Raw genomic sequence first — 26,199 nt, 5'->3', positions numbered from 1 at the left:
GTGTCAGTGTGCAAAACAATAACACGGGCGTTAAACTACTTTAGACAAACTCTTGGGAACACGCTTGTCCGTCTTTCCGAGACTCGGACGCCAAGACTGATGCTGATAGTACATCGCTGGACATTACTGACGTTAACTGTGGCTTGGAAATGCACATTTTGGGACCGCCTGAAGATTGTTTCCTTAACTTTCAGTCAAATCCCGTGATGTGCACTGTTCATGTACATCCCCTCACATTCTTCCTCCACCGCCATTCAACCTTCCACCGATTTTTTCGTTGGTGCGGTTCAAAAAGGGATTAGGTCCATTTAAACCCCGAACTTGTAGAGATTTGGCGAGACGAAAACGACTTGACCCGGTCGAATGCACCCTGAACAACCGACTTAGTAGCCAGCGATGTTGCTGAGCCCAGAGGTTAATGAAATTGTTATCCACCGTAAAAAAAAACCGACTTGAAATCCCCCCCGGTGTATCGAATGACTTGATATCCCAGTATATCAACGACTTGAAATCCCGGTTGGTTGCACCTAAACCCAATCTAGATTAAACCCCCAATGTATCCCTATCGATTGCACTGCACTCTGAGCGGCTTGAAATCCCAATCTAGATTAAACCCAGATGTATCCCTATTGATTGCACCCTAAACGACTTGAAATCCCTTGAAATCCCGACCGGTTGCACCTGAACATTGAAATCCCGAAATCCCGATCGATTGCACCTAACGCAATCTAAATTAAACTCTGGTGTATCTCGGTCGTTGCACCTTGAAATCCCGGTCGATTGCACCCAGTCTAAATTAAACCCCGGTGTATCCCAGTCGATTGCACCTCGAACTACTTGAAATCGATTGCACCCTGAACGACGTGGCACCCAGTCTAAATTAAACCCCGATGTTGAAATCCCGGTCAATTGCATCCAGTCTAAATTAAACCCGGGTGTATCCGGGTCGATTGCATCTCAAACTACTTGAAATCGTTCTCGAATTACTTGAAATCGATTGCAACTTGAACGACGTGAAATCCCCATTGATTGCACCTGAACATTGAAATCCTGAAATCCTGATCGATTGCACCTGTACGCAATCTAAATTAAACTCCGGTGTATCTCGGTCATTGCACCTTGAAATCCCGGTCGATTGCACCCAGTCTAAATTAAACCCCGATGTATCCCAGTCATCGATTGCACCCAGTTTAAATTAAACCCCGATGTATCCCACTCGATTGCACCTCAAACTACTTAAAATCCCGGTCGATTGACTTGAAGCCGAGACCACCTGTTGTTGGTCAACATAAGTAACCACTAGGACAGTGCATCTGTCGTGTTCACTTGATCCCTTTGTCATCTTTTTCTTCTTTCTTTTTTCTTTTTTCTTTTTCTTTTTCTTTTTTGTTTTCATTTTTATTAAATTCGTGGTCATCTTAGTAGGAAATAGCACAAAAAAGAAACGTTGTGAACCAGATTTTCAGAAGGAAAAAATGTCATATTTTTTTTAAAAGTTCATGAATTTAGAAAAAGTTCACAGTTTTTGAGAAGTTCATGGATTTTTAAAAGAAAAGTGCATGGATTTTGGGAAAAAAATTGTAAAACTAGAAAAAGTTCATGGATTTAAAAAAGGTTCATGGATTCGAAAAACTCCACGAGTTCTATAAAAAGGTTCACAAATTTTAAAAAATGAATTAGATAAAAAGGAAAAAGAAAGAAGAACTGTATAATGAGCTTCCATGAACAAAATAAAAAAGAAATTGGAATAAATTATCCACAAGAGGTGAGGCGACGTGGTTGGTAAGGATAGTTTGCATCGAAAGCGGAGGTCGCAAGTTTGAATCACCTTGTGCGCGCACCTTTTTTCTAGCAGTGTAACAGGAAAAAGACAATTTTATCAGGTAAAAAAATACAAAAGGGCTGGCCCAGCGCAGAGGACATGTGCGCGCGCACCTTTGTTTAGCAATATTATAGAAAACCATTTTTAGCATACAAAAAAATACAAATGAGCTGCCCAGCACGGAGGACGGGTGCGCGCCGTAGTCAACATTGCCGGTCCTTGCCCCACGAGCTAGCCACTTTAGGGTTTTTATGCCTCAAATGATGCCAGGGTTCGATTTAGACCAAATTTGCATAGTTCAGGGCGCAATCGATGGGAATTTTGACTTGATGGTTCATTTCGCCGAACCTCTACAAGTTCGCGGGTTTAAAATGGACTTTCCCCTTCCAAAAAGCCCCTGCGTCCTCTTGTCCAAGGCGACGCGGGTAGAAACCTAGCCGGGGCCGCCCTCCCGCCCCCTTCCTTCCTCGCCGTCATCGGAGGAGGCCGCCGGGCTAAGCCTGAGTGGCGAAGGGGTCATCTTCCTCTCGTTTGGCTACAGAAGCTCGGAGTGGGAAGGTTTGATCACCTTTTTCTGCGTAGCACGGGGGCGGGGTCGTCCTCCTCTCGTTTGATAACAGAAGCTCGGGGTGGGAAGGCTCGATCCCCTTCTTCTACGTAGCACGGCGAATCTACGTAGGACCCCCGCGTCCCTGGTGCGCCTCGTCTACTCGTCTCCGACGTGGCAACTCCCTAGCAGTGTCTCTCGTGGGTGGCAGCCATGGCAACTTTGCTGGCAGGCTCCTGGTCTTCGGTCATTTGCTCTTCTCCGACGAATAGGGGCAGGTGTGCCTCCTCCCCTTCCTGCTCCGTGCGGTGCCTCGCGCGGGCCGAGGCCCTGGTGGCTCCTATGGTGGCGTAGCGGTGGTGGGATGCCAAATCTGGTTGGATCTGGTTCGTCGGTGTTTGGGCGGCGGGGGAAGTGTGCTGCTTGGTGACTCTCCAGTGCTACCAATGCGGTGGCTCTATGAGAGATTGGTGGGCAGCGGGGGTGCTGTGCGTGGGGGTGTTGGTGATGTTGGGTTGCTCCGAGCGAAACCTTGCCTGGTCTTGATGGTTGCCGGTGTTGACGTTTGCAGGTGTCTTTTCACCTTCCTGGAGGCATCGCCGTGGAGCCCCGTATCCTCCTACACACTCGGATCTTGATCTTTGGATGAAAGCCTAAGGCCCGCCTATGTTGTACGACGACGTCAACGTCACCACTTCCTCTCTTTGGGGTGTCTCCTTAAAGAGCTTCCGATCTCATTTGTGCCATGGGTTGAACGCTCGCGACATTGTGGTCGGCAGGTGGCCGTCCAGTGATGCGATGTCAGTTTCCTATATGTGGCAACGAATGCGGCTTCGGGCAAAGGCAGGGTTGCAGTTGTGCTCTGGTAGTCAGTCTCATAAGGCGTGTTTGATGGGTCGTCATGCCTCACTTTGTCTCTATGAAGTCAGAGCTGCTGAGGTGGACATTGCAGGGACGATGACGTGAGGTGGGTGGTCGGTTTTGGCGTTGCCCTCGCGCAAGTCCAGCGCATTTCTCCTGCAATGCTCGTTGGCAGAGTCGGAGCTGCCTGGTCACCGACGCGTGCGGTTGACTGTTTGGCTTCCACCTGCGCAGGTCTCGGCATTCGTATTGCCATACGAGCTAGTTTGTGTTCGTCAATGATGAAGTCGAGTCACCCTCTCGAAGGTGTGATGACGATGACACCGGGCTGCGACCTTGGTGATGCTTTTCTCCTCGACGACGTGTGTACGTTCTTGCGTGGGCTGCCAGGTCACTCGAAGTGCCTTGCTTTTACAGGCATACTGTGACAGTGTTCACCCATTTTTCTGTTAATTAACCAGACAACTCTCTTCTTACTTAGCAAATTCAAGATCATTTGGGGCCGACTTAAAAGACATTCTTCCACCACTGCCCTCCGACCCAAGACCGAATCGCCTCCCACCAGTGGCGGAGCGTGAACCAAATGTAAGGAGGGGCCAAAACGAGTGTATGACATAGAAAAGACTAGGGTGATCAGACAATGCCGGAGGATTAGTAGAGCGATTAGTAGAAATATAAACATACTGTGTAAATTTTTCTCTAGCAAGGGGTGGCCAAGGCCCGGTATTGTCCCCACTACACTCCGCCACTGCCTCCCACGGCCAGAGGCACCGCCACCCTGACTAACCTTCTAAAGCCTCAAACCCCACTCCCACTCTCCGGCACCAACGGTCAACCCTGCGGCCGCACCTGAACCTTCGATGAGATCAATCTTTCAGAAGACTCAAAACATGTTAAAAAATTCTAAAAATATTTTTAGACACATCCGTGTATGATGTACTCCCTCCGGTCCTTTTTAGTTCGCATATAAGATTTGTCAGAAGTCAAACCTCGTAAACTTTGATCAAGTTTATAGAAAAAAAATACCAACATTCCGAATATGAAATTGACAATATTAGATGTGTCATGACTTTAGTTTTCATATTGTATAGATTTAGCATTGTAGCTGTTAATATTTTTTTCATATAAATATGAAGTTTGACTTCAGACAATTCTTATATGCAGAGTAAAAATGACCGGAGGGAGTACAACCTCAAAGAATTTCAGCTCCTAATTCGAACTGCCCTTAGAGAACTAAAAAGGACAAAATTGGATGTGAATAGTGTCAAGTACTATTCACGCAAAGCTGGCACTATTCATAGATGAATTTCTCTTTTTGAATATCTTACTGTGGATCAAGTTTGAAGCTGATTTTTTTGGAGTTGTAAACTTAACTGCAAGGTCAAATATGAAATTTTGGAGTTGATTCTACGATCTCACCTAAATTTAGGTCAAATTATAATCTCCCCCTCTTTTAGCGCCCCTATGATGCCACGTTTTTTCCACCCCCTCTGGCTGCGACGCAGCAGTGAGCCCGTGGCGAGTTCTTATTGGAAACTTCGCGATGGCCTCCCTGAAACCGAGAAAGATTTCGGTTGCATTGCATGAGGCATAGCAAAGCCGGCACATTTTAGATTGGTACAGTACTCCGCTTTTTTCTTGCGACCGCTTCTCCCTGCCTGGGTCGCCATCCTCTTTCCAGGCAGTGGATTCAGATATACGAACTTGCAAATTAATAAGATATGGAGCACAGAAATACACCAACAACTTTATGGACCGAACTGCTCAATGGGATCTAAGTCAATGTCAATGGTAATATTCAACCTATGCTGTGCAACTTGAGCTTGCTGTCTACACACGAACAAGGGCTGCTCGTCGCAAACCATAATACAAAAGAAATCTGACAAACTTTCCACTATGTTTTCTAACAACAGCTGTGCGATTTCTTCCCAGGCTTACTCACGCCCGCGACACGGCATCTACAAGGGGGGGGGGGGGGGGGGGGGGGTCTGTAAGGTGCAACAACTTTGACTCTTCCAACTTCCAGGCAACATCCTAAAAGGATTACACCAATATGCTCGTCGCATCATCGCCTAAACATCCGTCAGAATTATTGACGACACAATCATGACATAGGCCAGGAAGAAGAACATGACGATCTGGATGAAGAACCTGGGGTTGTCTCTCAAGCTTGGGGCCCCCACCGATCTACTGCTTGAGAATACATGAATGAACTTACAGTCAGTGACAGGCAAGAGGGCTGTGGGAACTGGGAAGCGATGTGTTGCAGCGGAATTCTTACCTTGCGATGCGCTGCGAGAGCCGATTGAAGGGAAGGCTCTGAATGAAAACGACGCCAGGTCCTGTGAGAGATGCTTTTAGCTGGTTGACACCCTGCATAAGATGATGCTTCTCAACGCAACGAAACAAAGGAAATTTCAACACAAAGGAAACATACTGCTCCTCTTGAACTAGTATGAAAAGGAGAAGCAGGATATACTCACCCCGAATACAAGGACTGCTCTTCTATGTGGGGTAGGGTTCTGTAACTGAAAGTTAATGGTGGTTGTCATAGCCACAATACAAGCACAATCAACAGTAATCACCTCCCGGGGAGCAAGAATTTTCTGCATTACTAACAAAGGTAAAGAGCAAAAGCTCCCAAAGTTACGACCCTGTCGAATTTACCAAAGTTGCAATATTTTGCTAGTGCCAAAACCAAATTAGCATCAGACAACAGGTTTCATGCTTCTGTAAAATAAAATAGAGATTTGGTGCTCCCGGAAAATTTAGCTGGTAACAGTTTAACACAAAATACTGCAAGTATACTGAATCAGATGCTGTACTAAGTACTCCCATGCCAACAAAATCCATATTTGAGTAAAAAGTGAAGTTTGCCGTGACATATTTCAGGTTTCAGCAATAATCGCATCAAGCTGTCCTAGAGCTTTTACAGAATCACAGCTTTGTAATATTTAAGACCTAAAATATTCAGGTCTAAACTTACTCAAACATAATAGCATTGCAGCTTTAAGCCTATAATTGCTAATATCTATATTAACACTCAACACTGCGATGTAAGGGTGAAGTCTGAAGTGTACCTGATCCGCCGCCAACAAGGAAGGCCATCCCTTGACCCCTAAGCTTCTGTTTGAGGATCATCTGTAGAAGAAAAACGTGCATATTTCATTTCCTGGCAAGCAAGTTTCCCAGAAGCATGCCAAATGAACTGAACACAAACTTGCAGGAGCCACATGACCTCATAATCAATAAGGTACCTCAACAATTACCCTACCTCTGCACCAATTTCAATGTTGCGCGGCCGCTGATCAACTGTACTACTTGTGACTGATACATCATTGACCGAGCAGAGGAAAGAATCTGCCTGCAATTTGGTACATTAAGAGGTTCATGCGACTGTTTCAAAGCAGATTACAGACTTCAAGATAATTTACCTGGCAAAGTAGTTCTCCACCAAAGTTTGCTAGATCTATCTGTAACAAAAGCAAGTAATTATGGTGAGACTAAGACAACAGCTTCGGTTGACAATATAAGTAATGTGATTTAAGATACCATGACCACTAAAATGAGATATACATATTCGCAATGAGTGTATTATTATTAGTTTGACAAGATAAAACTGCAGCTACCTCTTTTTTAACTCAACAAAGACATTCTTAAAGCCAACATAGGCAAATAGGATAAACAAATTCACACTTAAATGTAACTTTAATGTTAATGCATCCTATTACCACCAAGAATTTATCTCATCATTACTTCTAAAGGACGAAAATTCAATTTCTGCAGCCAAGGATATTTGGTAACTACACAGCTAGTAACACAAACAAGTGACAGAATTCTATTTTGGTGACAAAGGATTTGTAAACTTTTAATGATGAGCAGAAATAATGGTGTAATTGGCATGAGCATCCTATGGCTTTGCATGGAAAGTATAGAAACAACTCAGAGCTAAGCTGAAAAATAGAAGATGAAGCTAAGACTTAAACATCGTAATGACTTCACAGAAAAGATATACTAACAGGCAGTATCCTCCCAGGAAATGGTGCAGAAATCCCCACATATCCATCATCAGGGCCAGGATTGAAGAAAACAGTGCTGGTTATGCTTTTTCCAAATATCCACTGCCACACGCCTCCATCGTTTTCAGGCAAGTAATTGTTGTCCATCTGAATGTTCCCGGACATGTAACACATTGTACCTAAAAAGGTAAAAAGTACAGCAATCAATGTTAAAAAATATCACGATAAGTGCTGCACGGCACCCTTCCGAACCAAATAGCCCTATTCGGCCCATTAAATGGGCCGGCTGATTATAGCCCTGATAGCCAATAAAAAGCCCAAATAGCCCTGATAGCCAATAAAAGGGCAAATTATCGGGTGGGCGGACTAATTGCCCAAAATATAGCCTCGCATGTATCCCTCCCTTCTGCCGATCTAGGTTTAGGGCTCCCGCTCCCCAGAGGAGCAGCCGCTGCCGCTGCCGCCGCTGCCACCGCCTCCGCCCCAAGCAGCCGCCAGCAACATCAGCCAGCCAGCACCTCCCCTCCTCCAGGAGCCTCCCTCATCCGCTCGCCTCCCCTCATCCAGCAACAAGGAGCAGCCAGTGCCCCCGCCCCCGAGCTCGCCGCCTCCTCACCGACCAGCCAACGGCGCCGTCTTCCAGATTGCTTCCCCAAGCTTGCTACTTCTTCCTGTTTCGTCGCCTGCTCCTCCCCTCCTCTGTCCATGGCTTCCTCAAGCATCAAGGTAATCTCCCCTCTCCTATGTGATCTATGAAGATTGGTGATGTGTATGTAACTATGTAGCCCAGGATTGCATATTCGGACGTTTAGTACATCGTATGTTGCCATGTAGCCTAGGATATATCAATACGGCCCTAGTTAACCTACCGAGAAATGGGTTATCGATAATTCAGTTAATAGGATGATTCGCCGATTAATCCCTACTCGGCACCGGACCAAGCAGCTAACAGTTACCAAAATCCTGAACATTGACAGCAATGAGAAGAAAAAAGGGTACACGCAAACAACCTCTATGAGAGGCACATCATACATAGAAAGAAAATACGCGACGCGATGAAGCACCTTGCAGTAACAACTATCAACACACGGCTGATGCACAATGATTTTTCAAGGCGTTATTGAACAAAACCGTAGTGGACATGCCAAATAGGTATACAAAACATTAAGATGGTTTAAGGATACTATACAATTGAAACTAGGGGTATAACTTTTTAATAATTTCTGCCAAGTGCCACATGAATACCAGGCTAAACATGTATTCGGCATGTCACCTTGTTAAGCTTGCAAGCTGCAAATTTCAGCCGCAGAATAGAAACGAGTCGGTTCAATTACCTGGTTTCGCAGTCAACTTGTCCTGCGACTTCACCATCACCTAAAAAGCATTTTCCCCCCACAAGTAATTAGAAATGATGACAACTCGATCCATCTGAATATAGAACAGGCGAGCGAGAATTAGGCACCGGAAACTACCTGCAGGACCTGCACATCCCCACCGGATATCTGAAACGCCGTCACAGATCCCTGTTGGCTCTGAAAAAGGGGAACCACGCAATTCAAACCGAATCAGATCATGAGAGGGGGCCCAATCGGGAGCAGAGCGGCACGGATCGTGCGGATCCAGCCCCGCGACCTCGAATCAAGACCTAGAATCTACGCGGGGACGAGAAACGTGCGAGATGAGGGAGCAGCACCGACCTGGTAGACGTAGGGCTGGAAGGGGGTGGAGAAGAAGGGCGCGGCCATGGCGGCGGGCCGGAGCTTTGTGGAAGCTTCTAGAAGCGATCAGTGGGAGCCGACTCGGAGCGTCGTCTTCGGGATCGGGGGAGTTGCCATTTGAGGAGGGGTTGCTTCGTGCTGACCTTTAATTACGAGAGATTTTATTTATTTTGTGGTTTCGACGTGGGTTTATCCCTGCCGTCGGTTGCGCGCTGATCGGCCGCTGATGCGCGAGAGGCCACGTAGACTTCCTGCACGCGTGGCGGTGTCCAATAGTTTGCCGTGGCTTTGGGATGATGTGTCCTTGGCTGCAGACACTGACACTACCTGCGTGCGTGGCGGTGTCCACGTATACTCTACAAGCGGGACTGAATGCACTATGAGCATCTCCAACGACAGCTCTATAATAGGGCACGAAAACATGGTGGAGTAAAAAGAATTAGGCACAAAAACCTTCTTCTCTTTTTACACAAGCAAGCGCCTTCTCCAACGGTAGCCCTATAATAAATAAATAAAAATTCATGAAATAGGGCAAAACTGCTCCAACAGCTACTCTAAAATTAGAAGGGAGCAGCAAGCATATTCGGGTTGGGGGGCCGGCCACCGGACGGATCCAAGGATTTTCGGTTGCATGAAGGCGCCCGGAAGTAGCCTCACGTTTTTGGGCAGGCGCCGAAGTGCCCCAAATTTGTCGCACAATGAGCCTCTTTTAGGGTTGCCTAAAAAAGATTTTGCAAGAAATTTAGGATCGGGCATCGGTTGGAGGCCTTTTTGGCTCTTTGCACCCTAAAGCCCTAAAAATGACTCACACTTATTATAGGACGACTGTTGGCGATACTCTAAGATTGAAATTGTTAGTGTCTTCTACTCGGATGGAAAATAACTCTCCAACTAGTTAGGCCTGGTCTGATAGAAATTTGTTTCTTGCAAGAGCGCATTGCCGTGTAAGAAGAGTGGAAATATATAAGACTTCCGAATATAATCCACCTTGGGGAAATAATAAGGACATCAAAACTAGGGCCCTCCAATCCTATTAAGCCATCAACACTTGCGCCCCTTCCGCAGCAGCGCGGTGCAAGATCGAGATCCTTCCTCAGGTCTTTCCAATGTATATGCCTCCCATGGTCAATCAAGAAGCAAAATCCAATGGAGTCAAACGCAAGCGAGATGCCTCCGCCACCTTGTACCCCACGCCGTCATCTCTTTGGCCACCACACATCACCCTCGATATTATGCTTCGTCAACATCTAGATCTAGTAGTGTTGCACACAATTGCTTAGTCATTTTGTGCTTAGGTGCAAAAGTATGATTCGCCATTTAGTTTGTTTTGCTTTGGTGTTTAATGGTATCGGATCTTGAATGGTAGTAGTATTTAGGAAATTGAATGGTAAAACATATGGATTTTTTGAAGGCTTAGGACGTGTTTGGGTCTTGCTTAACTTCATGGGGTTCTGAAATCTGGTGTCACGCACCGTGATCTGGCTCCTCGATAGGGACCCATTCCATTCTGGGCGCCAAGTCTAGATCTGGCTCGAAGGAGTGGACACGTCCTTAAGGAGAAGGCATGATTGGACGCGACTAGGCTTCGATAGGGTTAGCGGCACAACGATGGGGAAAGCTGGGGGGAGGGGGCAGTAGAGAATAGTATTGTGCTTTGTGTGCAGTTGGTGGCGGTGACACACTAGGGTTAGGGTTGTGTTCCTCCCTTGTGGCATCTCCATCACCTTCCTCCTTAGTCACCAGTTCGTCTGCCTATAGACTCACACGAGGAGCAAGGGACACAGAGGCCATTCACAGGCGCCATCGCAATCTTCCTCAGAGGAGGAGCGTGGGGGCACATAGACAACCATCCATGGTGCCACCATCTTCCTTGGTGTCGAGAAGTTGTCCACCACCAACCCCTGAATCTAGGTCAGGCGGCTCTATCTCTAGCACAACTTCATCCCGGGATGGCATGTGTTATTACCCATTTTATCCGCGTGCCAAGCATGTGAAATGCCTTCCTAATTAGGAAGATTAAATATTGCATATATTGGTGGAATATTTACCCCATTCTTATAGAAAGCCCATTAATGAAAATACCAGCTATTTTTTCCTGCAAAATGGCATATGTCCATAAATCATGCCAACAGTTAGGACGTGCTTCTTGTCCTATTTGTCATGATCCGGTTATCAACCTGCCACATCATTTGTACTATGTGTCTTGATCTAATTCGACACCCATCTATGTACACTTTTGCCAAATGAACAGTGACTTGACTTACCACGTCCAACCATATCATAGGGTGGTAAATCAGTATTAACCTCCTAGCCCCTCTCACGCCTTGATATTTTATTTATTTTATCTCATACACCTACGCCGGCAGTGGATGCGCGAGGTGTAGTGGCTGGTCCACACAGACTTCCTGCAAATGCGGGGTGTTCTATTAGTTGTAGTGGCATGGGGTGACGTGTCCTAGGTAGATGTGACTACAACATATATATAGGCAGAATATGGGAGAATTGGCCAAAAGAACTCACCGATACTTAGACTACAAGACACGCATGTACCCTTACATCTCCGTGAGAAACCCTAGTCACCGTCGCCGCTATCCCGGTCTCATTCTTCCGCCTTCATCGTCGCCTTGGTTTCGTACACCCTGTCCCTTTAATCCGCTAACACCACCACTCTCGTCCCATTATCCTTCCTTCCACTTCACATCATCGCGATCTCCCTCCCTGATCTCATATCATTTCATGTTCAAATTCAACAGAAGGAGGGAGGGACAAAGAGATCATTTGCGCATTGTTGTCGTCCTCGGCAAAGGTGCACCATGTGCAGAGATGACCGTTTGTAGTGCCACATTATTCCCCTGAGTCAAGAGGATGTCCACCTGGGGCTCCAAAATCCAGGTTAGGCCCATCCATTTTCATCTCATTTTTGTGTGGGAAATCCATCATGACATGCTTTCTTGATTAGGCAAAATAGTTACAACATTTATCAGGACGTTTAAAAAAAATCGGGGGTTCATCAACCCAATTACACAGAGTATCATGATCATATGCATGTTTAGCTATGGTAAGCGCTGAGTTGTTGGCCTTCCTCGGGTAATGCAAGAACTACATGGTTGCTATCATGCTCGCCAAAGCACTCGACATTAGACGAGGGCATAGGTGGCCCAACCCAAAAACCCAGGCCATGCCGAGTTAGGATTCACATTCAGACCAAGCTCAAGCCTCATTTTCTAGCAAAGATGATAGTTCGGGTTGGGCTCGGGCTTCTCTTTTTCAGGATTTCGAGGGCTTTCAGGCTTCAAGTCCGGTTTGCATGTGGAAATACTGAAAAGTGTCATTCAGGCTGGGCTTTCGGGCTTCAGACTTGCATTTTGGCCAAGCTCGGGCTTGAGAAGGCAGTGATTTTTAGGCTTCAGGGAGAGCTTGGGCTTGGAGTTTGAGGGTCAGGATTTTGCAAGCCTAACCCGACCAATGATCAGGTTTACTCGGCATACACCGTCCTCGCCTCACCCCAAATTTTGTCCTGGCCAACAAAAGCATTGACCTCTTCGACTCCATGTGTCTCTCCAAATTTTGTCCTAGCCAAGGAAAAAGGTTGGGCCCAAAGGGAAAAGGGTATAATCATCATGTAGGAAAATCCGCCCCAACGTGTCAACTCAATATCATCGCTTATAGTCAAAAGGCACTGGCGGAGGAACCGAAGGGGCTTAACAAGGCTCTTTTCTCATCAAGGGAGGGAAGGCATTCGAAGCTGCACCAAGCGACTCCTTGCTATGGATGTGAAATCAAATAGTAGACCACCAAGGGAGAAAACCTTAAAACTCTCTTTATTACAGAAGGCTTAGGAATGCAAAATAGTATTATCATAGTGGCACCCACAGAATTGACAGTCCTACTGAGTTCTGGTGGTCAAACCTCAACCCTCCCCCCCAACAAAAGAAGAGGAAGACACGCGCACGTGGCCGGCCGCAACATACTCGATAGGGGAAGGACCTTGATCACTGTGAACTATCACCTTGGGCGATTCCTGAAGGGTGTCAAAAGAAACCACATGAACCTACAAGGGTACGTCAATCATTGCTAGTAAGAAATCCATGGACATATGCTAAACTGAGGAAGCCACATCACCTTCAACTTGGTCGAGAAGCGAGTTGATCTGATGAGAGGCAACTTCAACTGTTTTGGATATAGCTCACAAATGAAGGGTCCTTGAAGGAATAAGGCCCTCATCCATGAATCGATTAGCGGGGAGGTCATGGAGAATGAGATAGGCCACTAGCAGCTAAAGACGAGTCGAATGAGCCGCAGTCCCAAAATTAAGTCTCAGGCGATGAAAAGCCTCACCGACCTCCTAATCGTGCTTCAGTCGGTCCTCCCATGGGAGTCGCACGGTGAGCCTAGGAGTCTAGGATTATAGTTGAATTTGAAGGAAATATGCCCTAGAGGCAATAATAATGTTATTATTTTATTTCCTTATATCATGATAAATGTTTATTATTCATGCTAGAATTGTATTATCCGGAAACATAATACTTGTGTGAATACATAGACAAACCAAACGTCACTAGTATGCCTCTACTTGACTAGCTCGTTGATCAAAGATGGTTATGTTTCCTAGCCATAGACATGTGTTGTCATTTGATTAATGGGATCACATCATTAGGAGAATGATGTGATTGACATGACCCATTCCATTAGCTTAGCACCCGATCGTTTAGTATGTTGCTATTGCTTTCTTCATGACTTATACATGTTCCTATGATTATGAGATTATGCAACTACTGTTTACCAGAGGAACACTTTGTGTGCTACCAAACGTCACAACGTAACTGGGTGATTATAAAGGAGCTCTACATGTGTCTCCAAAGGTAAATGTTGGGTTGGCGTATTTTGAGATTAGGATTTGTCACTCCGATTGTCGGAGAGGTATCTCTGGGCCCTCTCGGTAATGCACATCACATAAGCCTTGCAAGCATTGCAACTAATGAGTTAGTTGCGAGATGATGTATTACGAAACGAGTAAAGAGACTTGCCGGTAACGAGATTGAACTAGGTATTGAGATACCGACGATCGAATCTCGGGCAAGTAACATACCGATGACAAAGGGAACAAAGTATGTTGTTATGCGGTCTGACCAATAAAGATCTTCGTAGAATTGTAGGAGCCAATATGAGCATCCAGGTTCCGCTATTGTTTATTGACCGGAGACGTTTCTCGGTCATGTCTACATTGTTCTCGAACCCGTAGGGTCCGCACGCTTAAGGTTTCGATGACAATTATATTATGAGTTTATGCTTTTTGATGTACCGAAGTTTGTTCGGAGTCCCGGATGTGATCACGGACATGACGAGGAGTCTCGAAATGGTCGAGACATAAAGATTGATATATTGGAAGCCTATATTTGGATATCGGAAGTGTTCCGGGTGAAATCGGGATTTTACCGGAGTACCGGGAGGTTACCGGAACCCCCCGGGAGGTATATGGGCCTTAGTGGGCTTTAGTGGAAGAGAGGAGAGGTGGCCAGGGCTGGGCCGCGCGCCCCTCCCGCCTAGTCCGAATAGGACAAGGAGAGGGGGACGGCGCCCCCCCTTCCTTCTCTCTCTCCTCTTTCCCCCTTCCCGAATCCTATTCCAACTAGGAAAGGGGGGGAATCCTACTCCTGGTGGGAGTAGGACTCCTCCTGGCGCGCCCTCCTCCTGGCCGGCCGCACCCCCCCCCCCTTGATCCTTTATATACGGGGGCAGGGGGCACCCCTATACACAAGTTGTTCCACGTGATCATATTCTTAGCCATGTGCGGTGCCCCCTTCCACCATAATCCTCGATAATATTGTAGTGGTGCTTAGGCGAAGCCCTGCGACGGTAGTACATCAAGATCGTCACCACACCGTCGTGCTGATGGAACTCTTCCCCGACACTTTGCTGGATCGGAGTCCGGGGATCGTCATCAAGCTGAACGTGTGCTAGAACTCGGAGGTGCCGTAGTTTCAGTGCTTGATCGGTCGGGCCGTGAAGACGTACGACTACATCAACCGCGTTGTGCTAACGCTTCCGCTGTCGGTCTACAAGGGTACGTAGATCATGCTCTCCCCTCGTTGCTATGCATCACCATGATCTTGTGTGTGCGTAGGAAATTTTTTGAAATTACTACGTTCCCCAACAGTGGCATCCGAGCCTAGGTTTTATGTGTTGATGTTATATGCACGAGTATAACACAAGTGAGTTGTGGGCGATATAAGTCATACTGCTTACCAACATGTCTTACTTTGGTTCGGCGGTATTGTTGGACGAAGCGGTCCGGACCGACATTACGCGTACGCTTACGCGAGACCGGTTCTCCCGACGTGCTTTGCACATAGGTGGCTTGCGGGTGACAGTTTCTCCAACTTTAGTTGAACCGAGTGTGGCTACGCCCGGTCCTTGCGAAGGTTAAAACAACACCAACTTGACAAACTATCGTTGTGGTTTTGATGCGTAGGTAAGATTGGTTCTTGCTTAAGCCCGTAGCAGCCACGTAAAACTTGCAACAACAAAGTAGAGGACGTCTAACTTGTTTTTGTAGGGCATGTTGTGATGTGATATGGTCAAGACATGATGCTAAATTTTATTGTATGAGATGATCATGTTTTGTAACCGAGTTATCGGCAACTGGCAGGAGCCATATGGTTGTCGCTTTATTGTATGCAATGCAATCGCGCTGTAATGCTTTACTTTATCACTAAGCGGTAGCGATAGTCGTGGAAGCATAAGATTGGAGAGACGACAACGATGCTACGATGGAGATCAAGGTGTCGCGCCGGTGATGATGGTGATCACGACGGTGCTTCGAAGATGGAGATCACAAGCACAATATGATGATGGCCATATCATATCACTTATATTGATTGCATGTGATGTTTATCTTTTATGCATCTTATCTTGCTTTGATTGACGGTAGCATTATAAGATGATCTCTCACTAATTATCAAGAAGTGTTCTCCCTGAGTATGCACCATTGCGAAAGTTCTTCGTGCTGAGACACCACGTGATGATCGGGTGTGATAGGCTCTACGTTCAAATACAACGGGTGCAAAACAGTTGCACACGCGGAATACTCAGGTTATACTTGACGAGCCAAGCATATACAGATATGGCCTCAGAACACGGAGACCAAAAGGTCGAGTGTGAATCATATAGTAGATATGATCAACATAGTGATGTTCACCAATGAAACTACTCCATCTCACGTGATGATCGGACATGGTTTAGTTGATTTGGATCACGTAATCACTTAGAGGATTAGAGGGATGTCTATCTAAGTGGGAGTTTTAAGTAATATGATTAATTGAACCTAAATTTATCATGAACTTAGTACCTGATAGTATCTTGCTTATTTATGTTTGATTGTAGATAGATGGCCCGTGCTGTTGTTCCGTTGAATTTTAATGCATTCCTTGAGAAAGCAAAGTTGAAAGATGATGGTAGCAATTACACGGACTAGGTCCGTAACTTGAGAATTATCCTCATTGCTGCACAGAAGAATTACGTCCTGGAAGCACCGCTGGGTGCCAGGCCTGCTGCTGGAGCAACACCAGATGTTATGAACGTCTTGCAGAGCAAAGCTGATGACTACTCGATAGTTCAGTGTGCCATGATTTACGGCTTAGAATCAGGACTTCAACGACGTTTTGAACGTCATGGAGCATATGCGATGTTCCAGGAGTTGAAGTTAATATTTCAAGCAAATGCCCGGATTGAGAGATATGAAGTCTCCAATAAGTTCTATAGCTGCAAGATGGAGGAGAACAGTTCTGTCAGTGAGCATATACTCAAAATGTCTGGGTATAATAATCACTTGATTCAATTGGGAGTTAATCTTCCAGATGATTGCGTCATTGACAGAATTCTCCAATCACTGCCACCAAGCTACAAGAGCTTCGTGATGAACTATAATATGCAAGGGATGAATAAGACTATTCCCGAGCTCTTCGCAATGCTGAAAGCTGCGGAGGTAGAAATCAAGAAGGAGCATCAAGTGTTGATGGTCAACAAGACCACTAGTTTCAAGAAAAAGGGCAAAGGGAAGAAGAAGGGGAACTTCAAAAAGAACAGCAAGCAAGTTGCTACTCAAGAGAAGAAACCCAAACCTGGACCTAAGCCTGAAACTGAGTGCTTCTACTGCAAGCAGACTGGTCACTGGAAGCGGAACTGCCCCAAGTATTTGGCGGATAAGAAGGATGGCAAGGTGAACAAAGGTATATGTGATATACATGTTATTGATGTGTACCTTACTAATGCTCGCAGTAGCACCTGGGTATTTTATACTGGTTCTGTTGCTAATATTTGCAACTCGAAACAGGGACTACGGATTAAGCGAAGATTGGCTAAGGACGAGGTGATGATGCACGTGGGAAATGGTTCCGAAGTCGATGTGATCGCAGTTGGCACGCTACGTCTACATCTACCTTTGGGATTAGTATTAGACCTAAATAATTGTTATTTGGTGCCAGCGTTAAGCATGAACATTATATCTGGATCTTGTTTGATGCGAGACGGTTATTCATTTAAATCATAGAATAATGGTTGTTCTATTTATATGAGTAATATCTTTTATGGTCATGCACCCTTAAAGAGTGGTCTATTCTTATTAAATCTCGATAGTAGTGACACACATATTCATAGTGTTGAAGCCAAAAGATGCAGAGTTGATAATGATAGTGCAACTTATTTGTGGCACTGCCGTTTAGGTCATATCGGTATAAAGCGCATGAAGAAACTCCATACTGATGGGCTTTTGGAACCACTTGATTATGAATCACTTGGTACTTGCAAACCGTGCCTTATGGGTAAGATGACAAAAACACCGTTCTCCGGTACTATGGAGAGAGCAACAGATTTATTGGAAATCATACATACAGATGTATGTGGTCCGATGAATGTTGAGGCTCGTGGCGGATATCGTTATTTTCTCACCTTCACAGATGACTTAAGCAGATATGGGTATATCTACTTAATGAAACATAAGTCTGAAACGTTTGAGAAGTTCAAAGAATTTCAGAGTGAAGTTGAAAATCATCGTAACAAGAAAATAAAATTCCTACGATCTGATAGTGGAGGAGAATATTTGAGTTACGAGTTTGGTGTACATTTGAAATAATGTGGAATAGTTTCGCAACTCACGCCACCCGGAACACCACAGCGTAATGGTGTGTCCGAACGTCATAATCGTACTTTACTAGATATGGTGCGATCTATGATGTCTCTTACTGATTTACCGCTATCGTTTTGGGGATATGCTCTAGAGACGGCCGCATTCACGTTAAATAGGGCACCATCAAAATCCGTTGAGACGACGCCTTATGAACTGTGGTTTGGCAAGAAACCAAAGTTGTCGTTTCTGAAAGTTTGGGGCTGCGATGCTTATGTGAAAAAGCTTCAACCTGATAAGCTCGAACCCAAATCGTAGAAATGTGTCTTCATAGGATATCCAAAGGAAACTATTGGATACACCTTCTATCACAGATCCGAAGGCAAGACTTTTGTTGCTAAATTCAGAAACTTTCTGGAGAAGGAGTTTCTCTCGAAAGAAGTGAGTGGGAGGAAAGTAGAACTTGACGAGGTAACAGTACCTGCTCCCTTATTGGAAAGTAGTGCATCACAGAAACCTGTTTCTGTGACACCTACACCAATTAGTGAGGAAGCTAATGGTAATGATCATGAAACTTCAGAACAAGATACCACTGAACCTCGTAGATCAACCAGAGTAAGATCCGTGCCAGAGTGGTACGGTAATCCTGTTCTGGAAGTCATGCTACTAGATCATGATGAACCTACGAACTATGAAGAAGCGATGGTGAGCCCAGATTCCGCAAAATGGCTTGAAGCCATGAAATCTGAGATGGGATCCATGTATGAGAACAAAGTATGGACTTTGGTTGACTTGCCCAATGATCGGCAAGCAATTGAGAATAAATGGATCTTCAAGAAGAAGACTGACGCTGACGGTAATTTTACTGTCTACAAAGCTCGACTTGTCGCAAAAGGTTTTCGGCAAGTTCAAGGGATTGACTACGATGAGACCTTCTCACCCGTAGCGATGCTTAAGTCTGTCCGAATCATGTTAGCAATTGCCGCATTTTATGATTATGAAATTTGGCAAATGGATGTCAAAACTGTATTCCTGAATGGATTTCTGCAAGAAGAGTTGTATATGATGCAGCCGGAAGGTTTTGTCGATCCAAAGGGATCTAACAAAGTGTGCAAGCTCCAGCGATCCATTTATGGACTGGTGCAAGCCTCTCGGAGTTGGAATAAACGCTTTGATAGTGTGATCAAAGCACTTGGTTTTGTACAGACTTTTGGAGAAGCCTGTATTTACAAGAAAGTGAGTGGGAGCTCTGTAGCATTTCTGATATTATATGTAGATGACATATTGCTAATCGGAAATGATATAGAATTTCTGGATAGCATAAAAGGATACTTGAATAAGAGTTTTTCAATGAAAGACCTCGGTGAAGCTGCTTACATATTGGGCATTAAGATCTATAGAGATAGATCAAGACGCTTAATTGGACTTCCACAAAGCACATACCTTGACAAAGTTTTGAAGAAGTTCAAAATGGATCAAGCAAAGAAAGGATTCTTGCCTGTGTTACAAGGTGTGAAATTGAGTAAGACTCAATCCCCGACCAATGCAGAAGATAGAGAGAAAATGAAAGATGTTCCCTATGCTTCAGCCATAGGCTCTATCATGTATGCAATGCTGTGTACCAGACCTGATGTGTGTCTTGCTATAAGTCTAGCAGGGAGGTACCAAAGTAATCCAGGAGTGGATCACTGGACAGTGGTCAAGAACATCCTGAAATACCTGAAAAGGACTAAGGATATGTTTCTCATATATGGAGGTGACAAAGAGCTCATCGTAAATGGTTACGTTGATGCAAGCTTTGACACTGATCCGGACGATTCTAAATCGCAAACCGGATACGTGTTTACATTAAACGGTGGAGCTGTCAGTTGGTGCAGTTCTAAACAAAGCGTTGTGGCAGGATCTACATGTGAAGCGGAGTACATAGCTGCTTTGGAAGCAGCAAACGAAGGAGTCTAGATGAAGGAATTCATATCCGATCTAGGTGTCATACCTAGTGCATCAGGTCCAATGAAAATCTTTTGTGACAATACTGGTGCAATTGCCTTGGCAAAGGAATCCAGATTTCACAAAAGAACCAAGCACATCAAGAGACGCTTCAATTCCATCCAGGATCTAGTCCAGGTGGGAGACATAGAGATTTGCAAGATACATACGGATCTGACTATAGCAGACCCGTTGACTAAGCCTCTTCCGTGAGCAAAACATGATCAGCACCAAAGCTCCATGGGTGTTAGAATCATTACTGTGTAATCTAGATTATTGACTCTAGTGCAAGTGGGAGACTGAAGGAAATATGCCCTAGAGGCAATAATAATGTTATTATTTTATTTCCTTATATCATGATAAATGTTTATTATTCATGCTAGAATTGTATTATCCGGAAACATAATACTTGTGTGAATACATAGACAAACCAAACATCACTAGTATGCCTCTACTTGACTAGCTCGTTGATCAAAGATGGTTATGTTTCCTAGCCATAGACATGTGTTGTCATTTGATTAATGGGATCACATCATTAGGAGAATGATGTGATTGACATGACCCATTCCATTAGCTTAGCACCCGATCGTTTAGTATGTTGCTATTGCTTTCTTCATGACTTATACATGTTCCTATGACTATCAGATTATGCAACTCCCGTTTACCGGAGGAACACTTTGTGTGCTACCAAACGTCACAACGTAACTGGGTGATTATAAAGGAGCTCTACAGGTGTCTCCAAAGGTAAATGTTGGGTTGGCGTATTTTGAGATTAGGATTTGTCACTCCGATTGTCGGAGAGGTATCTCTGGGCCCTCTCGGTAATGCACATCACATAAGCCTTGCAAGCATTGCAACTAATGAGTTAGTTGCGAGATGATGTATTACGAAACGAGTAAAGAGACTTGCCGGTAACGAGATTGAACTAGGTATTGAGATACCGACGATCGAATATCGGGCAAGTAACATACCGATGACAATGGGAACAAACTATGTTGTTATGCGGTCTGACCGATAAAGATCTTCGTAGAATATGTAGGAGCCAATACGAGCATCTAGGTTCCGCTATTGGTTATTGACCGGAGACATGTCTCGGTCATGTCTACATTGTTCTCGAACCCGTAGGGTCCGCACGCTTAAGGTTTCGATGACAGTTATATTATGAGTTTATGCTTTTTGATGTACCGAAGTTTGTTCGGAGTCCCGGATGTGATCACGGACATGACGAGGAGTCTCGAAATGGTCGAGACATAAAGATTGATATATTGGAAGCCTATATTTGGATATCGGAAGTGTTCCGGGTGAAATCGGGATTTTACCGGAGTACCGGGAGGTTACCGGAACCCCCCGGGAGGTATATGGGCCTTAGTGGGCTTTAGTGGAAGAGAGGAGAGGTGGCCAGGGCTGGGCCGCGTGCCCCTCCCCCCCTAGTCCGAATAGGACAAGGAGAGGGGGGCGGCGCCCCCCCTTCCTTCTCTCTCTCTCCTCTTTCCCCCTTCCCGAATCCTATTCCAACTAGGAAGGGGGGGGGGGAATCCTACTCCCGGTGGGAGTAGGACTCCTCCTGGCCGGCCGCACCCCCCTTGATCCTTTATATACGGGGGCAGGGGGCACCCCTAGACACACAAGTTGATCCACGTGATCATATTCTTAGCCGTGTGCGGTGCCCCCTTCCACCATAATCCTCGATAATATTGTAGCGGTGCTTAGGCGAAGCCCTGCGACGGTAGTACATCAAGATCGTCACCACGCCGTCGTGCTGACGGAATTCTTCCCCGACACTTTGCTGGATCGGAGTCCGGGGATCGTCATCAAGTTGGACGTGTGCTAGAACTCGGAGGTGCCGTAGTTTCGGTGCTTGATCGGTCGGGCCGTGAAGACGTACGACTACATCAACCGCGTTGTGCTAACGCTTCCACTGTCGGTCTACAAGGGTACGTAGATCATGCTCTCCCCTCGTTGCTATGCATCACCATGATCTTGCGTGTGCGTAGGAATTTTTTTGAAATTACTACGTTCCCCAACAGAAGTGCCTCCTCGCTGATAACCGTGGCCATTTGGGTCTGGGCGGAATGTGCAACAACTGTGTCCACTCGGAGGGCGCTTGCCTAAGCATCCGCCTAGGCGGGGCCGGACAATGAGACACAAGCGACTCCTAAGGGAAAAGAAAAGGGCATGAAGATGAGTGCGTGCAAATGAACCTAAAAGGCTTATATGTGTTGGGGAACGTAGCAGAAATTCAAAATTTTCTTACGTGTCACCAATATCTATCTATGGAGAGACCAGCAACGAGGGGAAGGAGAGTGCATCTACATACCCTTGTAGATCGCTAAGCAGAAGCGTTCAAGAGAACGGGGTTGATGGAGTCGTACTCGTCGTGATCCAAATCACCGGAGATCCTAGTGCCGAACGGACGACACCTCCGCGTTCAACACACGTACAGCCCGGTGACGTCTCCCATGCCTTGATCCAGCAAGGAGAGAGGGAGAGGTTGAGGAAGACTCCATCCAGCAGCAGCACAACGGCGTGGTGGTGATGGAGGAGCGTGGCAATCCTGCAGGGCTTCGCCAAGCACCACAGAAGAGGAGGAAGAGAGAGGGAGGGCTGCACCAAGAGGGAGAGATCAGATCGCGCGTCTTGGGCAGCCCCAGGCCTCACTATATATAGGGGAGAGGGAGGAGGGTGCGCCCCCTCTAGGGTTCCCACCCCTAGGGGGGCGGCAGCCCTAGATGGGAAAGGGGAGGCGGCCAAGAGGGGGAGAGAGGGGGGCGCCCCCTAGGGTGGGCCTAAGGCCCATCTAAGCCTAGGGTTTCCCCTCTCTCCTCCTTTGCTGCGCCTAGGGCCTTGTGGGAGGCGCAGCAGCCCACTTAGGGGCTGGTCCCTCACCACCCTTGGCCCATGCAAGCCTCCGGGGCAGGTGGCCCCACTTGGTGGACCCCCGGGACCCTCCCGGTGGTCCCGATACGTTACCGATAAACCCCGAAACTCTTCCGGTGACCAAAACAGGACTTCCCATATATAAATCTTTACCTCCGGACCATTTCGGAACTCCTCGTGACGTCCGGGATCTCATCCGGGACTCCGAACAACATTCGGTAACCACATACAAACTTCCTTTATAACCCTAGCGTCATCGAACCTTAAGTGTGTAGACCCTACGGGTTCGGGAGACATGCAGACATGACCGAGACGTTCTCCGGTCAATAACCAACAGCGGGATCTGGATACCCATGTTGGCTCCCACATGTTCCACGATGATCTCATCGGATGAACCACGATGTCAAGGACTTAATCAATCCCGTATACAATTCCCTTTGTCTAGCGGTACGATACTTGCCCGAGATTCGATCGTCGGTATCCCGATACCTTGTTCAATCTCGTTACCGGCAAGTCTCTTTACTCGTTCCGTAACACATCATCCCATGATCAACTCCTTGATCACATTGTGCACATTATGATGATGTCCTACCGAGTGGGCCCAGAGATACCTCTCCGTCACACGGAGTGACAAATCCCAGTCTCGATTCGTGCCAACCCAACAGACACTTTCGGAGATACTTGTAGTGCACCTTTATAGTCACCCAGTTACGTTGTGACGTTTGGCACACCCAAAGCACTCCTACGGTATCCGGGAGTTGCACAATCTCATGGTCTAAGGAAATGATACTTGACATTAGAAAAGCTTTAGCATACGAACTACACGATCTAGTGCTATGCTTAGGATTGGGTCTTTGTCCATCACATCATTCTCCTAATGATGTGATCCCGTTATCAATGACATCCAATGTCCATGGTCAGGAAACCGTAACCATCTATTGATTAACGAGCTAGTCAACTAGAGGCTTACTAGGGACATGGTGTTGTCTATGTATCCACACACATGTATCTGAGTTTCCTATCAATACAATTCTAGCATGGATAATAAACGATTATCATGAACAAGGAAATATAATAATAATCAATTTATTATTGCCTCTAGGGCATATTTCCAACAGTCTCCCACTTGCACTAGAGTCAATAATCTAGTTCACATCGATATGTGATTAACACTCAAGGTCACATCCCCATGTGACTAACACCCAAAGAGTTTACTAGAGTCAATAATCTAGTTCACATTTACCATGTGATTAACACTCGATGAGTTCTGGGTTTGATCATGTTATGCTTGTGAGAGAGGTTATAGTCAACGGGTCTGAACCTTTCAGATCTGTATGTACTTCGCAAATCTCTATGTCATCTTGTAGATGCAGCTACTACGCTATATTTGGAGCCATTTCAAATAACTGTTCTACTTGGAGCTATTCTAAATTGTTGCTCCATTATACGTATCCGGTATCTCTACTCAGAGCTATCCGGATAGGTGTTAAGCTTGCATCGGCGTAACCCTTTACGACGAACTCTTTTACCACCTCCATAATCGAGAAAATTCCTTAGTCCACTAGTTACTAAGGATAACTTTGACCGCTGTCTGTGATCCATTCTTGGATCACTCTTGTACCCCTTGACCAACTCATGGCAAGGCACACTTCAGGTGTGGTACACAACATAGCATACTGTAGAGCCTACGTCTTAAGCATAGGGGACGACCTTCGTCCTTTCTCTTTCTTTTGCCGTGGTCGAGCTTTAAGTCTTAACTTCATACCTTACAACTCAGGCAAGAACTCCTTCTTTGACTGATCCATCTTGAACACCTTCAAGATCATGTCAAGGTATGTGCTCATTTGAAAGTACCATTAAGCGTTTTGATCTATCCTTATAGATCTTGATGCTCAATGTTCAAGTAGCTTAATCCAAGCTTTCCATTGAAAAACACTTTCCAAATAACCCTATATGCTTTCCAGAAATTCTACGTCATTTCTGATCCATAATATGTCAACAACATATACTCATCAGAAATTCTATAGTGCTCCCACTCACTTCTTTGGAAATACAAGTTTCTCATAAACTCTGTATACACCCAAAATCTTTGATCATCTCATCAAAGCATACATTCCAACTCCGAGATGCTTACTCCAGTCCTCAGAAGGATTGCTGGAGCTTTGCATACTTATTAGCATCTTTCAGGATTGACAAAACCTTCCGGTTATATCACATACAACCTTTCCTCAAGAAAATCGTTGAGGAAACAATGTTTTGATATCCTATCTGCAAGATTTCATAAATGATGCAGTAATTGCTAATATAATTCCAACAGACTCTTAGCATCGCTACGAGTGAGGAAGTCTCACCGCAGTCAACTCCTTGAACTTGTCGGGAAACTTCTTAACGACAAGTCGAGCTTTCTTAATGGTGACATTTACCATCATTGTCCGTCTTCCTTTTAAAATCCATCTGCACTCAACAGCCTTACGACCATCGAGCTGTTCTGCCAAAGTCTACACTTTGTTTTCATACATGGATCCTCTCTCGGATTTTATGGCCTCGAGCCATTTATCGGAATCCGGGCCCACCATAGCTTCTCCATAGCTCGTAGGTTCATTGTTGTCTAGCAACATGACTTCCAAGACAGGATTACGTACCACTCTGAAGTAGTACGCATCCTTGTCATCCCACGAGGTTTGGTAGTGACTTGATCTGAAGTTTCATGATCACTATCATAAGCTTCCACTTCAATTGGTGTAGGTGCCACAGGAACAACTCCCTGTGCCCTGTCACACACTAGTTGAAGAGATGGTTCAACAACCTCATCAAGTCTCCACCATCCTCCCACTCAATTCTTTCGAGAGAAACTTTTCCTCGAGAAAGGACCCGATTCTAGAAACAATCCCTTATTGCTTTCGGATCTGAGACAGGAGGTATACCCAACTGTTTTGGGTGTCCTATGAAGATGCATTCATCCGCTTTGGGTTCGAGCTTATCAGCCTGAAACTTTTTCACATAAGTGTCGCAGCCCCAAACTTTTAAGAAATGACAGGTTAGGTTTCTCTAAACCATAGTTCATATGGTGTCATCTCATCGGAATTACGTGGTGCCCTATTTAAAGTGAATGTGGTTGTCTCTAATGCCTAACCCATAAACTATCGTGGTAATTCGATAAGAGACATCATGGTATGCATCGTATCCAATAGGGTGCAGTTATGATGTTCGGACACACCATCACACTATGGTGTTCCAGGCTGTATTAG

General features: G+C 45.6%; 1 protein-coding gene across 1 annotated transcript; it reads right to left on the bottom strand.

Annotated features, from left to right (window-relative positions):
- Positions 1 to 4,965: 4,965 nt before the first annotated feature.
- LOC125510590 (uncharacterized) lies at positions 4,966 to 9,111 on the bottom strand. Its single transcript, XM_048675809.2, has 10 exons — positions 8,947 to 9,111; positions 8,722 to 8,781; positions 8,584 to 8,623; positions 7,250 to 7,428; positions 6,665 to 6,703; positions 6,505 to 6,594; positions 6,311 to 6,371; positions 5,714 to 5,844; positions 5,512 to 5,603; positions 4,966 to 5,420 (listed from the first exon to the last, which is right to left on the bottom strand). The coding sequence occupies exons 1-10, from the start codon at positions 8,992 to 8,994 to the stop codon at positions 5,303 to 5,305; spliced, it is 858 nt and encodes a 285-aa protein (XP_048531766.1). The 5' UTR covers positions 8,995 to 9,111; the 3' UTR covers positions 4,966 to 5,302.
- Between the last annotated feature and the right edge of the window lie 17,088 nt (positions 9,112 to 26,199).

This window comes from Triticum urartu, chromosome 5A, assembly GCF_056163025.1.
Source record: "Triticum urartu cultivar PI428250 chromosome 5A, HENAU_Tu73, whole genome shotgun sequence".
In the NCBI taxonomy this organism is placed as follows: domain Eukaryota; kingdom Viridiplantae; phylum Streptophyta; class Magnoliopsida; order Poales; family Poaceae; genus Triticum; species Triticum urartu.
The sequence above is the reverse complement of the archived record's forward strand: the minus strand, read 5'-3'. Positions and strand labels throughout refer to the sequence as shown.